The sequence below is a fragment of the Seriola dumerili genome, unplaced genomic scaffold (genome assembly GCF_002260705.1).
Source record: "Seriola dumerili isolate Sdu_G_001 unplaced genomic scaffold, Sdu_1.0 BDQW01000258.1, whole genome shotgun sequence".
NCBI lineage: Eukaryota > Metazoa > Chordata > Actinopteri > Carangiformes > Carangidae > Seriola > Seriola dumerili.
The window spans coordinates 1,670,860-1,685,791 of NW_019174513.1; the positions used below are offsets into that span (position 1 = coordinate 1,670,860).

The 14,932-nt window shown below is 44.6% G+C and overlaps 1 protein-coding gene across 1 annotated transcript; it reads right to left on the reverse strand.

The window, feature by feature from the left end:
• Positions 1-5,458: 5,458 nt before the first annotated feature.
• Positions 5,459-14,536, reverse strand: LOC111230040 (ras-interacting protein 1-like). The gene is made up of 16 exons (XM_022756584.1): positions 14,282-14,536; positions 13,423-13,544; positions 12,655-13,106; positions 12,232-12,492; positions 11,902-12,143; positions 11,652-11,816; positions 10,857-11,061; positions 10,449-10,747; positions 10,159-10,320; positions 8,979-9,019; positions 8,521-8,675; positions 8,255-8,367; positions 6,868-7,162; positions 6,321-6,484; positions 6,092-6,233; positions 5,459-5,991 (listed from the first exon to the last, which is right to left on the reverse strand). The coding sequence occupies exons 2-16, from the start codon at positions 13,542-13,544 to the stop codon at positions 5,813-5,815; spliced, it is 2,997 nt and encodes a 998-aa protein (XP_022612305.1). The 5' UTR covers positions 14,282-14,536; the 3' UTR covers positions 5,459-5,812.
• Between the last annotated feature and the right edge of the window lie 396 nt (positions 14,537-14,932).

Genomic DNA, 14,932 nt, shown 5'->3' on the forward strand with positions numbered 1-14,932 from the left:
TTGACACTAAAACAATCAACACAGTGACAGTGGCTATCCTAGGAAACTGAGAGCAGTGATGCGGATGGAGTGGTGACACATGAAAACAAGGGAACGGGATGGGTTGAGATGACTGGATGGAGATAGGTGAGAGTGTCAGGGAGAAAAGAACTAATGAGCTGCGATATAGGTGGGGATTAGAAAAAACAAAGTGATGCCACGGAAAGGAATGACTGAACAAAGATAGCGACTGCAAAGACGTAAAACAGACTATCATCCATCTAGAGGGTGTTGGGCGAGGGCAAAGGACAACTGTGGGACAGGAAGACAGTGCAGAGATAGAGGCGCGCCACAGGAAAGGTGAACCCCTGTTAATCAGCCCATGATTGGGTGACAGTGAGTGGGAAGAGGAGAACACACACACACACACACACACACACACACACACACATACCTCACAGGCAGATTTCGTGCTGGTGAATCCTTGGGTTTGACTGACAGCACCTCTTTATGACTCACCGACCTGGCTTTTCTACTGTCTCCCACACTATGCCATCTGCAGAGGCTTTCAAGCTCAGTTTGAACAGCGAACACAACATTGCCAAACGCTGATCCAGATTAGCTACCCCTCTGTAGTGACCTATTAAATCTGACTTTACATCAGTGTCTAATAAGAAGTCTACATCCGTTTTGTCTGGCTGCTGGTGCTGATTTTCAGGGCGGCCAGTTGGTAATAGTTTTGAGCTGCTAAATTGCACAGGGAGGGATTGGATTAACTACCACCAGGGTACCCCCCCTTCCCTCCCACCCCCTTCTTCTCGTTTCCTTGTTTCTCCTGGATTACATCAGAGGGTAGGCTCCTGCATCTGTGAGTAAGCACATACCTTGTAGTCACAGGGGAGGTCAGAAACATGTCTAATGTGTTAGAACAGAAAGGGGATAATGGGATATATGGAGGAGGGCAGGAAGTATAAACAATCCTTTCTATGCATGGTTTTCTATCCCTCTTCAATGAAAAGATAAGATATATAGAGGCCGGTTGATGAGGATCTAGTTTCAGTTTATGCATGCTGGTGTGTGTGTGTGTGTGTGTGTGTGTGTGTGTGTGTGTGTGTGTGTGTGTGTGCTTATTGTTCCTATCTGGCCAAAACCCAGTCTTTTCTGTATTCAGATCATAAATAATGAGCAATCTGGAAGGAAATGAAACATTATCCATATAACTCCCCAGGGTGTATCTTGTATGACAATGATTCATTCCTGTAATATGACAGCATAGACCATGGCCAATTACAATAACAAAATCGAGATAGATAAACAATATTCCCGGCCACAATCTGGGCTTCTTCTCTCAAAAGCTACGTACTAATTAATCTTCAAAGTAAAAAGCATTCTTGCATGACAAAGCAAGTCCTGTAAGTCGCCACACGCATCAAATCAGAACACTTTCCCGGGTCAGATCAACATTGTAAAGCTTAATAGAGATACAGTAAGTGCAGAACAATGTGATGAGGGGCAATACATGAGTCTTTATACATACTTTACGGTGTGGTTGTACAGAAGAAATTGGGGTCAGAATTTGATCCAGAGAACGTGAACTACTCTGCCTCTCGCTCGTACGTTTAGGTCAAAACCTCACATAATGACTTAGTGTGGTTCCCTGGCTTTTCGACCCATCTGAAACAGCTGACACAAGGCAGAAATGTGGGTGTGTGAGTTTTGAAGTAAGGAAGTGAAAGGCACAGACAGACAAGAAGGAGAGGTAGCCTAATGTTTTTTTTTTTTTTTTTTTGGTAACTCCATTAAAAAGAACCCCTGGGAAGTTTGGACGACTGACAGCTGAGGTGGAGTCTGGGGCAGCCAAGCAGGAGGGAGAGTGTTTTCATGTGTTTATGTGTGTGTTTCCCTACACTAATGGGACTTATATATATGGCTGCAGGGCTGTCTCTCGGGCCCTCATTCAGTGTGACGGGGGTTCACTCAGGGGTATAGCAGCAGGCCTTGGGGACGACCTGTGGAACACCCCCCGTTATCCTCCAGGGAGCGATGCTTTTGAGGTGCAGTCCCCCACCGCCCCTCACCTCCAATGTGCCGAATCAGTGGAAGGCAGAAACTCAGAGAGTATCCCTGACACTAATATGGAAAAAAGCCTGTTTGGAGCGAATATAAGGGCAAATATTATTCTTCCTGAGCGTAACCACGGCGAGCACCTCTGACCTGGCAGTGAAAGTGCTGAAACAAAAAGCCCAAAGACTTTTTCTGCTCCATCAAAGGAGAGCTACATAAAATAAACATGGCCATCAGATTACCACGCTGAACACGGGGCCGCGTTAGCCCGCGCCGGCCTCCCTGCCGCCCAACCCCATAGCTCTATGGGAGTTAAGTGTGGGGTCTGCTCAGTCAACACCATGACGCAAAATGGAACAAGCCTCTGACAGAAGCCCCAGGCTGATGGAATAAGGCCCCTACCCACAGGCCCACAGGCCCCCCGGCCCGAGAGAAACATACTGAGCGAGAGCGAGAGACAGGAAAACAGGAGGAAAGAGAAGGAAAGGAGGGAAAAGGTAGATGAGGACATTTTGGGAAAAAAAGAGGAAAAGACCACCAGTCCCATATTGGTGGAATGGGCCTTGTCCCAAATTGAGAAGCACACACATAAATGCACCGCTGCCCTGCACAGCCAGCAGCAGCAGGCCAGGACAGACAGCCGCCAGTGGAGAGAGAGCCGGGGCAGGGCAGGGCAGGGCAAGGCAGGGTACGGCGGTTGGTGGTGGTGGTTGTAGCTGCCAGTGAGACTGTGAGGCTTAGCTGGCTGGTCCCACTAACAGTGGACACCCTCAGCCCAGAGGATCTGACCTCACAGGGGTTCTTTATATCCCTGCGTGTGCCTGTGTGCATTTGTGTGTAGGGGCATGCATGTGCACCAAAAAAAAAAAAAAAAAAAAAAAAAAAGAAAAGAGAAAGAGAAAAGTTTGTTTGTTTATGTGTGCATTTCACATTCGGGTGACGTAACCAGGAGAGAACAGATCTGTCCCTTGAGGAAGACCTAGGTTTCTCTCTTGGCCTTTTAGTCACCTCACTGAGCCTCTGCTGTCCATTTCATCCATGAGTCTCCCCATCTCCAACCTCACCCACAGTCTGTCGTCTGTCTGCATCTGACTGATTTCCCTCCCGGCACCTCTGACCTTCTCTCCAGTTGTCTCAAACCTCATGCAGATTCCTACACCCCCAGTCTGTCTTTTTGCCTGTCTGTGACCTAACAGAGATTTCCTTGCTCCCTTCTTTCCTTCCTGGCCTTAACACTCGACTTAGCCCGGAGCCATGCACGATGTTTCAATCCAGAGCTGACTCTCTGGTGACTGCGTCTCATACAACCAGGTTCTTAAATATTTTCAGTCTGAGACCCAAAATGAGAAATCTATCTTTGGTTCTTCTGAGCCAGATTCATAAAAGCAATATTGCTCCCTTTGCCCATGTGGGATCAGGATATAAAAAAAAGAAAAAAGAGACAGGTCCCCACTGTTATAAGAAACCAGATCCCCAGTTTTTTGGCATGATGACTACTCTGGACTTAAACCCTCACACTTTCCCCTCCGATTTCCTGATAAATCATGCCTCACAACCTCCATCAGTGGCCCTACAGTCATCGTACTCTGTCCTTCCCTGACGTATGAGTTGAAAAACCTCCTTATACTGCGGGCATTACGGTGACGCAAGGCTAAGCTTAAGTATTGCCAGATAACAAATAGATACTGAGGCCATGCCAGGTTGTAGCTGTTAGTGTTAAGTGTGAGAGCCACAGGCTTTTTCTGGTGCCTGAAAATGACTCCTCCTGTGCAACAACAATGAACACAATCACTGTGGTCCACTGGGCCTCACACCAGCAGCATTGCATTACCGCTCCTGCCTCCCTACTGTTCTCCTTTTCTTTTCATCCTCCTCTCTTTTCTCCTCTGACTCAGCTGTTTTGTAGGAAACTCCATCTCTTTGAAGAAGGGAAGAATCTTTCATTACTCGACAGCAGGGAGAGAGAAGGAGATGATAGGGAGAGAATAACTGCCCCATTGTCTTCACCCCACCCTCCCTCCGTCCACCAGTGATAATTGTGTTGAGCTAATTACAGAGAGCTGCTACAACAGGTGTGGGAATCTGCACCTGGGTAAAGAAGCCTACTTAGTGCGTGTGTGTGAGACAGAGAAAAGGGTTTTGTGTGTGAGTATGACCACGCAGTGCTGGGTGAAAGTGTGTCTGTGTCAGTGATTGAGATCACAGAAAACTGTGTGTGTGTCACATGCTTACTAAACCTTACATGTTACTTAATAGTACTCAGACATTGGTCACTGTGTTGTATCACAGACTACTGTAATATCACACAATCAGCGTGGACCTATACCAGTCTGTGCCCCATCTGTGTTTCATTATAAAGCTACAGACTACATCTGTATGACATTACTGGAAAGTTGAAATTAGCACACAAACACAGTCTCACTCTCACTCATACACCGCATTGAATTTCAAATGAGAGTGATTACAATCACTTAATTGATAAATGTAACCACAGGGAGCCTCTTCTCATGATTCATAATCTATAAGCGGTCTTTCTCAATGGCATGTTTTTTGATGTCAGCACAGTAAGAAATTGGGTAGACAGAACCGGAGGCTACGATGATGATGTAAGCAGGGGGTCTCTCATGGGATTTATGTTTTTTTGAGCTTTTTACCGTAAAGGAATTCATCTGAGAAGCTGACCGGAAGAAAGGAAGCCATTTGGCCGGACGCCAAAGGAGGAGCATGTTAACTTGTGTTTGCCGAGACGTCACAGAGCTTCACTCTCAAAACAAAGAAAGCGGTCAACTGACGTCTGGCTGACTAGACAGTGAAATTGACTGGATATTACAAAATTGTGACAGTTCAAGCTAAGCTGTTACTCACTCCAAATAATGATATCACCTGTCTGCTGTCTGTTCATGACAACCACTTTCTAATTCATGCTTAATCAGATGGACTTTTTTTTTTTAAAAGGGCCAGGGCATTATACCACGTTAATGAAATGGGAAACCCTACCAATCAATCCACTTGAGTGTGTCACATCAACCAAAGGGAAATTAAAATCTCCCCTGCTCTTAAGTCACCAGCTTTGACCTTTACGACAGCATACCTAGGTAAAGGTAATCTTTGTGTGTGGTCGACACGGTCTCATTTGCTTGCTTGAGTCATGACCCTGTCTAAAATGCTACTGTTATTACAGGAAATGAGAATGTGTCTTTGGAACAGATGATAATGTAGTTGTATGATCACCTCCTTAGTCAAGCAATACTACCTGCACACTCATCATTTAATGTCAAAGGGGAATGAGTCCTGCATTGCCACCTTGTGGAACATTTCTTTGGTGTGGAAGCTGAGACAAGTGCCAAGCCCCAGGGGCCCTGCTGTGGGCAACAAACTTGTCAAAGAGTATACGGAAAGTGTAGGTCTTTTAGACTAGAATTCAGAGTTTTATTAAAAACAAGGACTTTAAAAACATACATGGAAGCCAAGTAAAACAGTCACGTAAAGCATAACACTTCGTGGCCCAACAGACATGGGGTTTTACTCCCTGCTTTAAAATAAATCCTATAAAGACATACCAAAGCCAATACATTTCTTACTTGAAAATATCTAAGTGAATAAATGAACTGATATGGAAATGTCATGAAAGAACAACCACCTAAGCACCAAAATGCAGAAAACATGTCCAGTTTGCATTTTTTCTTTTTATATGGTTTGCAGTTTGCATTTCTGGTGAGATCCTTTTTACTTCTCTGAGACGTCCACACGGAGACAAATATGGGCTTCCTCAAAGCCGAGTCCTCTGATTGGCAGGGAGCTCATCCTGGTCGAGTCCCCACAAGAAGGTGCGGAGACGTGTCACTTCCTTTTGGAGCTCAGGGCTTGGGATTGGCTGGGAGAGGTCAAGGCGTGGCGTCTCATTTGGCAGGATAAGAGGGGGATGATCCAGGAAGCTCTCAAAGATGTCTGAAAGAGGAGGGGATTACAAACAACTGACCTGTCAGACAAGTTATATTATTATATTATTGTTACTATTAGTAGTTGTGGTAATAGTAGTTTGTTTCACCTCCACTCAGCTCTGTGCCTGGTGGAGGGGCCCAGGATGCTGGTGGGGCTCTGGCTGGTCCCAGCTTGTAATGATTGAGCAGGTGGTGCAGCTGGGCAGGGCTTAACAAGACATGGTCCTCCTGTAGACTGGTCCAGGATGACTGGAGGACAAGAGGTTAATGGAGCAAATGTTAGCTGATATTCCAGCAAAGGCCCGAGTTGGCACACTGCATGTGTGGCTGTATTACCTGGATAAGTCGAGTCTTCGGAATGCACAGGAAGTTGACTGTGATTGACAGTTTCTTCATAAATTCAGAGGCAATGTCTCCTAATCCCGCCCCCTGTAGCCAGTCCAGGACTAGGTCCAAGTTTGTTCTGATCTGAACAGCTCTGGACCATGAAAATAGTCCATCTGACAAAAAGGACGTGGAAGGGAACACAAAGAGTCAGTTTTTGAAAAACATGAACAGAAAGAATTCTGTTAAACAAGACTGATCTGTTATCTAGGAGAACACAGACTCTACAACTTTGAAAGAAAGAAAATAACACAATCTTCTTTTTACAAATGAAAACTTAAACTCAAACAATAAAAAGGACCCCTGTTCAATTCAATACATGCAGGTGTTTTGCCACTACAGCCATATTTGGTTTGGTATGACCTAAGCAAACTTAGGGCCAACTTAGTCCCTGTTTCTGTTACACTACATTTTAGCATTACCATTATCTCATAATCATCCCCTGTGGTCACAGTGGTCAGAAAAAGTGACACAGTGACTGTAAGCCTTGTCCTCTCACCTCTCTCCAGCAGAGTATTGAGCAGGGAGGTGTTGGTGAAGAAGAAGAGGTAGCCAAAGGTTTGGGAGGTAAGAGGCGGGGACAGACACGCTTCCCGCGACAGCATGAGGGAACAGCGATACACTTCCACCAGCCCGGCAACCTTGGGCGGTAAAGCAGACACGTCGTCCACCTCCCCGTCATCTCCTCCTTTTTCTTCTCTCTCTGCACCACCAGCTCCATCCTTCTCTTTCTCTTTCTCCTCACTGGAGAATGGGTTGGTGTCCAGGAGAGCTGGAAGTAGTGAGTACAGGGTCTTTGTGGACAGACGGGACAGAAACGTGAGTTATTTCATTTCAAAAAACTAAACAAAAACAAAACATACACTGCTGGACTATATTGCTGGAATGATGGTTTGGGAGGAGTCAGATTAAGATGGGATGGATGGGAGTTAGGAGTGTTGGCTCGTAGGTTTTCTAGGGATGGCAATGTCAATTTGTCTGTGGCCCGATTCCACCATTTTGGTCCAGACTGAAATATTTCAACAAATATTATTTAGGCTGCCATGAAATTTTCTGCAGAAATTCATGTTCTCCAGAGAATAAATCCTACTCAAGTTGGTGATCCTCTGACTCTTCCTCTAGCACCACCATGAGGTCGACATTTTGTAGTTAAGATTGAAATATCTCGATAACTGCTGGATGGATTACCATTAAAATACATGTCCACGTGTCAATTTAAGGATAAATTGCAACAACTTTACCGATCCCTTAACTTTTTTTTTTCCAGTGGCACCATCAAGGCAAAATACCTGTGACACTAATGCCCTCCCACCAGCCTCAGCTGTGCTGTGTGTAGTGGTAATTAGCAAATGTTACGATGTTAACGCGCGTAAGATGGTGGACAGGAACATTATACATGTATGCAAAGCATTACATATCAGCTTGTTAGCATTGTCACTGTGAACATATTGGCCTCTAGCATGACTGTAGACAAGTCCCAAATCCATAATACATGCTCATTCTGAATACAGTCAATTTCTGAGTGTGCTGTTGATGCACACTGTTCTTCCACAATGCAAAGCACAAAGGAAATGGAGGACATGCCCACAGCTGGAAAAAGTTAAAATAAATTATGGGTGGTGGTGAGACAGCTCCAGAGAGATCTTGGTAAACAACAAAAATAAGTGTTAAGTCTATGTCAAAGTTATTTTGCTGTCTCTTTGTGAAGTTGAAGTGGTAGAGGCTTTCCAGAATCGCAGCTTGGTCAGAATCACACGTATGGTATCATTGCAGTGCGTTGAGTTTTTTTGTATGCAACTTGCTCACACAGTATACAGTGACAATTAGTGTACTGCATAGAATTATCATTTCATATGACTTTGGGCTTTTGTTTTGTCTTGTTATACCTTGGTGAGGTGATACACACACTGCTGGAAAGTGTGCATAATGACGTCATCCAGCTGTGCCAGAGCTTCTGAGCAGGTGTCCATGTCAGCTGTCAAAACTGGGTCCCCAGGGGCTTTAAATAAAATGATCATTAAGATAATCATGAATGAATGAATGAAAGAGGTTGGGTCTGCTTTAATTTCAATGTCCAACATTACAACGTAACGAGTTCTCTGGTTAATTAATTAAACCGTCATGGCTTTTATTGTTTTCAAATCACCCTCACCTTCAAACTCCCACTCTTTCTCCATGGTTTCAACCTTGACTTGGAAGAAGTTAAGGAGCTCTGTGGCATTTGACATCCAGAACATCAGGGGTCGAAGGTCAGATGACAGTTTCTGAACATTCGGTGTGGTTATCTCACCCTCTTGCTCTGTGGAGCTGGACATAACGTTTATGTAGCGTCAGTGTTATGTTAGCTGTAAAATGATTGTGAACATTCTCCTGTCAGTGTTTTGTTTGTGCTTTAAAAGAGAGACACACCATACTGTGAATAAAAATAGACTAAGTTATTATTACTCAACAGTGTTTGAGCCATTTTTCAACATCACATTGTTACAATGTTTTCATCATACCACAAAAATTTACCAAAGACATAACATTACAAGCACAAATGTATCATGAATCACTCAGCAGGAGATCTCTAAACAGAGGAAACATGACGTAGAACAAAAATGCTCTTACTTTTGCGTGGGATGCTTATCCCCAAATTCCTTAATGTTATCCTGTAAAGAGAGTTGGAGACAGAAAAGAGGAGAGACATTTCGGCTTAGTGTGGGGGTGGAGGGGGGAGCAGAGTCTAGCCCTGCAGCCAGGACAATTACAGCACATTTTCCAACAGGAGGGAAGTGACATCAGCTCATCCTCGCTCATGTCCACAACCTAGCAGGCCACAGTGAAGGGCATATGTCTGTCTGCTGGTTTTTCTGTCTGACTGAATGTGGCAATCTCAGTCTGCCTACCTGATGTTTTCCTGCCAAGCTTGTTTAAGTCTGGTCATGGCCATGCAATACTGTCCCAAAAAGGTCCACAGATGACTTGTTCTATAGATGAACTAGTCTTGGACCTCTGAGATATTTTATCAATTTATTTAACATATCATAATAAATATCATATTTTATGTGCTGAGCTGTTGATTTTTAGCCATGCTAGTAGCATGGCACTTTGGATGGCTAAAGTCTGTCTGTTCATTCGTCCAAGACTTTGGTCAAGAGTGAAATATCTCAAAAACTATTGAATGGATTGCTATGAAATTTGGTACAGATATTCATTGTTCCCAGAAAACGAGTCCAACTGACTTTGGTGATCCCCTGGCATTTCCTCTAGCGCCACCAGCAGGTTGACAGTTTTGGTTTTTGGTGAAATATCTCCACAAGTATTGGATGGATTGCCATGAAATATAGTACAGACATTTATATCCCCCTCAGGCTGAACTGGAATGGCTTTGCTTATTAGCAAATGTTGCTTAATCTCACATTAAAATCAGCATGCTATCACGTTAAGCTAAGATTAGCGATGTGAACATTATGCCTGCTCAACAGCATGCTGGCATTGTCATTGTCCACACAGAATGCTGATGTTAGCTTTTAGTTCAAAGCACCGCTGTGCTTGAGGAGTAAATAAATGCGGGCTCAGAGAGCTGTTAGCATGGCTGTAGACTTAGTTTTGTTTAAAGATGTTTTTTTAATAAAGGCATAAAAATGTTTTATTACAGAGCTAACAGTAAAGAGATGACAGGAAATGAGAGAGAGGGAGCAGAGATGACATACAACAGAAGTCTATGGCTTGATTTATTACGCCTCATGGTTGGCCGCCAATATATAATTTTTCAAAGTTTTATATATTGAGCTTTTTTTGTACTTACCCAGACAATTTCTTTAATTAGATTGGCTGACTTGAGTAATAGGTGTGGTGTGAGAGCAGGGTCCAGGTGTTTAGAGGCGTGATCTATCATGATTGACAGGAGATAAGCTGGAGCTAAAGGCCCCCCACCGGAGTCTGGAGAGGAATTTTTGGAGATGATCTCCTAGAAGAAAAGTGAGGGATAAAGATAACATATGGTGTCAAGGCTGTTTTTTTTTCAGTGACACTAGATAACACAGTTATTATGATTTATTCATTTGTTTATACAAGTAAATTTTCTACCAGTCTTACCTGTAACAAGGAATCTGCATGGCGGGGATGGAATTTCAAAACTGCTTCAGTTGATCCCAGGTACTGCCTCAGAGCTTCCTGTCTGTCCACCAGCCCTGAGGGACAGCAGGTAGTGGAGGCGTCAGCTTGCCATGGCAGGGTCAGCGCCAGCGGTGGAGCTGGGGTGACACGGGGGTCACGGTACAGGAAAAGGAAGTGGTTCCCAACACCAATCACATCCCCAGGCTTTAGGACAGTCTCCCTGTAAAGGGCCACTCCGTTGTGTGTGACTGCACCTCCCCTGAAGGGCCGCATCAGAGCTGGGATGAAAGGAGATTAGTTCAAGATAGAATATATCAAACACTGCAATAATGATCTTCATTTTAAGTTGCATAAAGATTACGGATGCATAGAACACGTTGTTAGTACCTTGTCCGTCGGGCGTGTCGGGAACAGCTGAGTCTCTCCTCACCAATAAATGTCTAGCCAAAAGGTCAGGAGCAGAGAGGAACGTGTCCACCTTCAGAGGCCTCTTCCCCTTCCTCTCCCTCTCTCTATCCTTCTCTCTCTCTCTCATTGTGGGCTTTCTTCCAAACACATGCGTATGTCCCGCCATGATGTACAAAACAAAATCCTAAACAAAACACACAGTGTAGAGTAGCAGAAAGTCAGGGAGGTCTGTTATCTTTTAAGTGGTACGGTTTATATCAATCTTCCATCAGATGTTAAGTTGAGCAGAGGTCGGTCGATAAGGTATGAAGTGTGTCACAGTTTGCTACAATGGAGACCTGTGTGAGGTCATTGTGTGAGATGGAGTGATGCACACAGACGGGTTTTGTACTTTCGATAGAGAATTTGTTGTGGCATTGTGCTGCTCTGAAGCTGTTTTGTGCTGGATGCTGAATGGGAGAGACTTGTAGAAGGATGGAAACCCCGATGGTATGTGGCGATTACAGACATGCAGGTATGATGTCAAGTTCAGGGTGTGTGCACATGTGTAGCCCTGCATAAATCCTCTGTATAAATCTTCAACAACATGCCTGTGAGTTTGCATTTGAGCACATTAGAGTGTTCACACCTTGCTGTTGGGCATGTGTGCACAACAACTTGTGTTTGTTTGTGTGTGTCAGTGTGTGTTCATGTGTTTACATAGCATACGTGTGTGTGGGTGTTGTTTGTGAGCATCTGTGTGTGTCCGTGATATCATCTGTCAACATGTCTTGCCTTGCTCTGATCGTAACCCTGAAGCAACAGGAAGTAGGGTCGGTCTGTGGGTGGAAGGATCAAACTTTGTGACATCACTTCCAGGTCGCAGCTGGAGTAATCCCTCTCATCCTCTGTTGGCTGGTTCGTCCATCCAACCTTTGCTTCAGCTTTTGACGCCCTAATCTGAAATAGCAGGTCAAGACATGATGATTAGAAGGAAAAAAAGGACTGTTAATGCTGTTATTCCTCAGCACATCATCTCCTTTACCTCTCCTGGCTGCGGGCTGATCATGCTCACAATGTTCTTTCTGTCCTGCACTCCTCCATTATTATTAGGCCGGTTGCCAGAACCACGTGGGTCATTGCTGACGTGGTTGCCTTGACGACGTCGAAGGCTGAGGTTCATGTCGCTGATGCTCCTCCTGAGTTCTGTGTTCCTTCCACGGTGACCACGCTCGCTCTCCTCTGGTCCGCCCCCTGATGACATCCTGCTCCGCCGCCAGCGCACACCTGTTGCCCAGGCAGATAATCAGTGCATCTGTCACTTTGACCCTGTGTCTTCATAAACTGCAAAATAGAGTCGGAGTCTTACACATACCTTGGTAGTTCTCTCCCTCCCTCTCCCGCTCCCTTTCTCTCTCTCTCTCCTCTCTCTCATAGTCTTCCTTCCTTTGGATTTCAAAGCGCCGCTCAAACCCGTCCTTAGGCCTCCACATGTCCACTAACAACAAGGGACATTCCCATGGGGCAACACCTCTCCGGCACTCTGTCTCCCACTTGATAGCTCCATCTGGCTGCTGGATGGGCTTTCCAATGACATCACACAACAGGAAGTCCTCTGGGCTGTGTTTCTGGAGGACTAGAAGGTAATGAAGGAAGGGAAGAAGAGGGGAGGGGTAGTTATTTTTCCATAACACTGCTGTTTATGTTTATATTAAGTCATTCCCAATTGGTTAAAAAAATTTGAGCAAATAATTCTACAGCAGAGGTCCAAATGAGAGAAAATTTCCCCCTCTCATACCTGCGTCATCTGTTTCCTCTCTCTCTCTCTCAGTGTAGCGAGTGATGACCTGGGCGATGAGCTGCCTGGCTGTAGAGTGGATGTTGGCCAGCAGGGAGCGATAGTTGGCTCCACTGGACAGGGCATCTCCATAGATCTTAATCAGGCCTGGGGCAGAGGAAGAGGCAGGGGGCAAGTAGTGGTGGGAGGAGGGGGTAGCTGAATGAGCCCAAACCTCTCTCTCCCTCTCCCCCACCGCCCGGTCCCGGTCGCTGTTGGAGCGCCCCCGCAGAAATAGATGGGAAAGGCGCTTTGTTCGAGACTGGGGCCCAGCAGGCCGTGGCCTGAGGAAGGCTGGGGAGGGAGATGGGGATGGGGTAGGGGAAGCCAGCGAGGGGGTGGAGTTAGAAAGGGAAGAGGAAGGAGCAGAGGGGGCCTCGTGTAGGGAGGCTGCGTCAGAGCTGGTGGTCGACCTGGTAACAACAGAGGAGGGGAAGACAGATGGAGGAGAGAGGAAGGAGAAAGGAAGGGACCAGTCAGCTGTGAATTATGACTGACAAACAACAAGGACTAAAATAAAACAAGGAAAGGTTACAAGGTTTAAAGGATCTTAATGACAGTGGAAGTAAGATAAGATGACATCAATACACAAACTGTTCATTCAACAATACTTATCAGGAACTGAACTCTAACTAAACAATAAGTGCCACGAGAGTTGCTTAACCTGAGACAGAATATTCTTGATATAGAAGCAAAACAGGAATAAAAATGTGAGAACTTCAGACTAACTTGACAGAGATAGCGCTGGGCCAGCGACCTCCTAGCTTGGCAAAGTGTTTCCTGGGCGAGTTGATCCACAGACCCACTGGGAAATGGAGCTTTCTGAAGCGAGGACTGCCAGACCCCTCCATCTGACAGAAAGAAATTAAGGAGAAATTTGGCTTTTCAATTCAATTACATTTAGTATGTCAACACACTGTAAATGTCATGTTTCCTCCAATCTGCCTCCCCACTGTAGTGAGGAATGTGTTGCAGTAATGCCAGGATTGAAACAATATAACAATAGAATGATGTCACCTTCAAAATAGATCAACAGGATACCTACAGCAGGTTGTCAACATGGTGAAAACAGACAAAAAATGAACCCAAACCCCCCCAATCAGCCCTCTGAAAATCATAGCGTGTAATGCCCATTCTCAAACAGGAAGCATGTTTTGTGGGACTCAAGTCCAGCTGTCGTAGTGACAGGGAAAAACCCACTACAAAGGTCACTGCCTGTCTATTTCTCAGTGTAACTTCTATGTAAATAAACCACCAAAATCTGAGAATCACGCTTGTTTTTTTCTCCTTAGCAGGTGGAATTTGGATCTAAAGATAATCATTGTACTCCATTGGAAAACTATCAAAGTTTTTTTATGCGCTTTTTCAAGCATAATCTCTGACAAGACTGAAAATCTTGTCATATCTTGACATGTGTGTCCACAGCTAAAAAATCTGTTGTTGTCATTCTAGACAGAAAAGACTGAGGTTTTAAATAATCATCCTGTCCTCGATATTGTGGTGGAATGTTTTGAAAAAACATCATATCAAAATGAAACAAGAAAATAAATCAAGTGTTTTTAGAATATTAGAATATGAATAAACTTACCCACAGATACTTCTGATCCTTCTATAGTGTGTTATGATTATCCTTTGCCAGCTGAATGCTAACACGCAGCTCAAAGTAATCTAACAACCTTATATGTCTCCTTCTCCTCACAACAAAATTCCATTTTTCAAAGGCCTAAACCTTTCACACATCTATATACACATGTCTAATTCTAATCATCCATTTCTCTGAACTGAAATACCCTTTTCTTTAGTTTTTCTCTCTAACTGGACAAGCTCTGCTCCCTCTCTTCCCCTGGCTCTCAGCCTCTCTGGGTCTATAGATAGAGAAACAGGCCCATTGTTCTAAGTGACAGAATTTCCTTCCTTTGCAGTGGACAACACCTATATCCTGACTGAGTGAGAGAGAGAGAGAGAGAGAGAGAGAGAGAGAGAGAGAGAGAGGGAGAGAGAGAGAGAGAGATTGGTAGAAAGCAAGAGAAGGGTGAATTTACACACACATATGGGACCTTGTTGGGAATATTATATACGATGTTGTACACCACAAAGCTATCTGTCTATTTTTTGTCTGTGTGTATAAACGGAAATGTGGTGTCACCCTTTAATCCTAATAGATTTTAATTACATCAATCTAAGCACCGGGACACGTTCTCATTTAAATCCTGTACTATGTTGTTGTTGTGATTTCATG

Excerpts from the sequence above, each read along its gene's own strand:
- LOC111230040 (XM_022756584.1), bottom strand. The coding sequence starts at position 13,544 with ATGGAGGGGTCTGGCAGTCCTCGCTTCAGAAAGCTCCATTTCCCAGTG. Across the intron at positions 11,062-11,651 it reads AGGGTTACGATCAGAGCAAG|GATTTTGTTTTGTACATCAT; the intron begins GCAAGACATGTT and ends TGTTTTGTTTAG. Across the intron at positions 7,163-8,254 it reads GTGTGTATCACCTCACCAAG|ACCCTGTACTCACTACTTCC; the intron begins GTATAACAAGAC and ends CTGTCCACAAAG.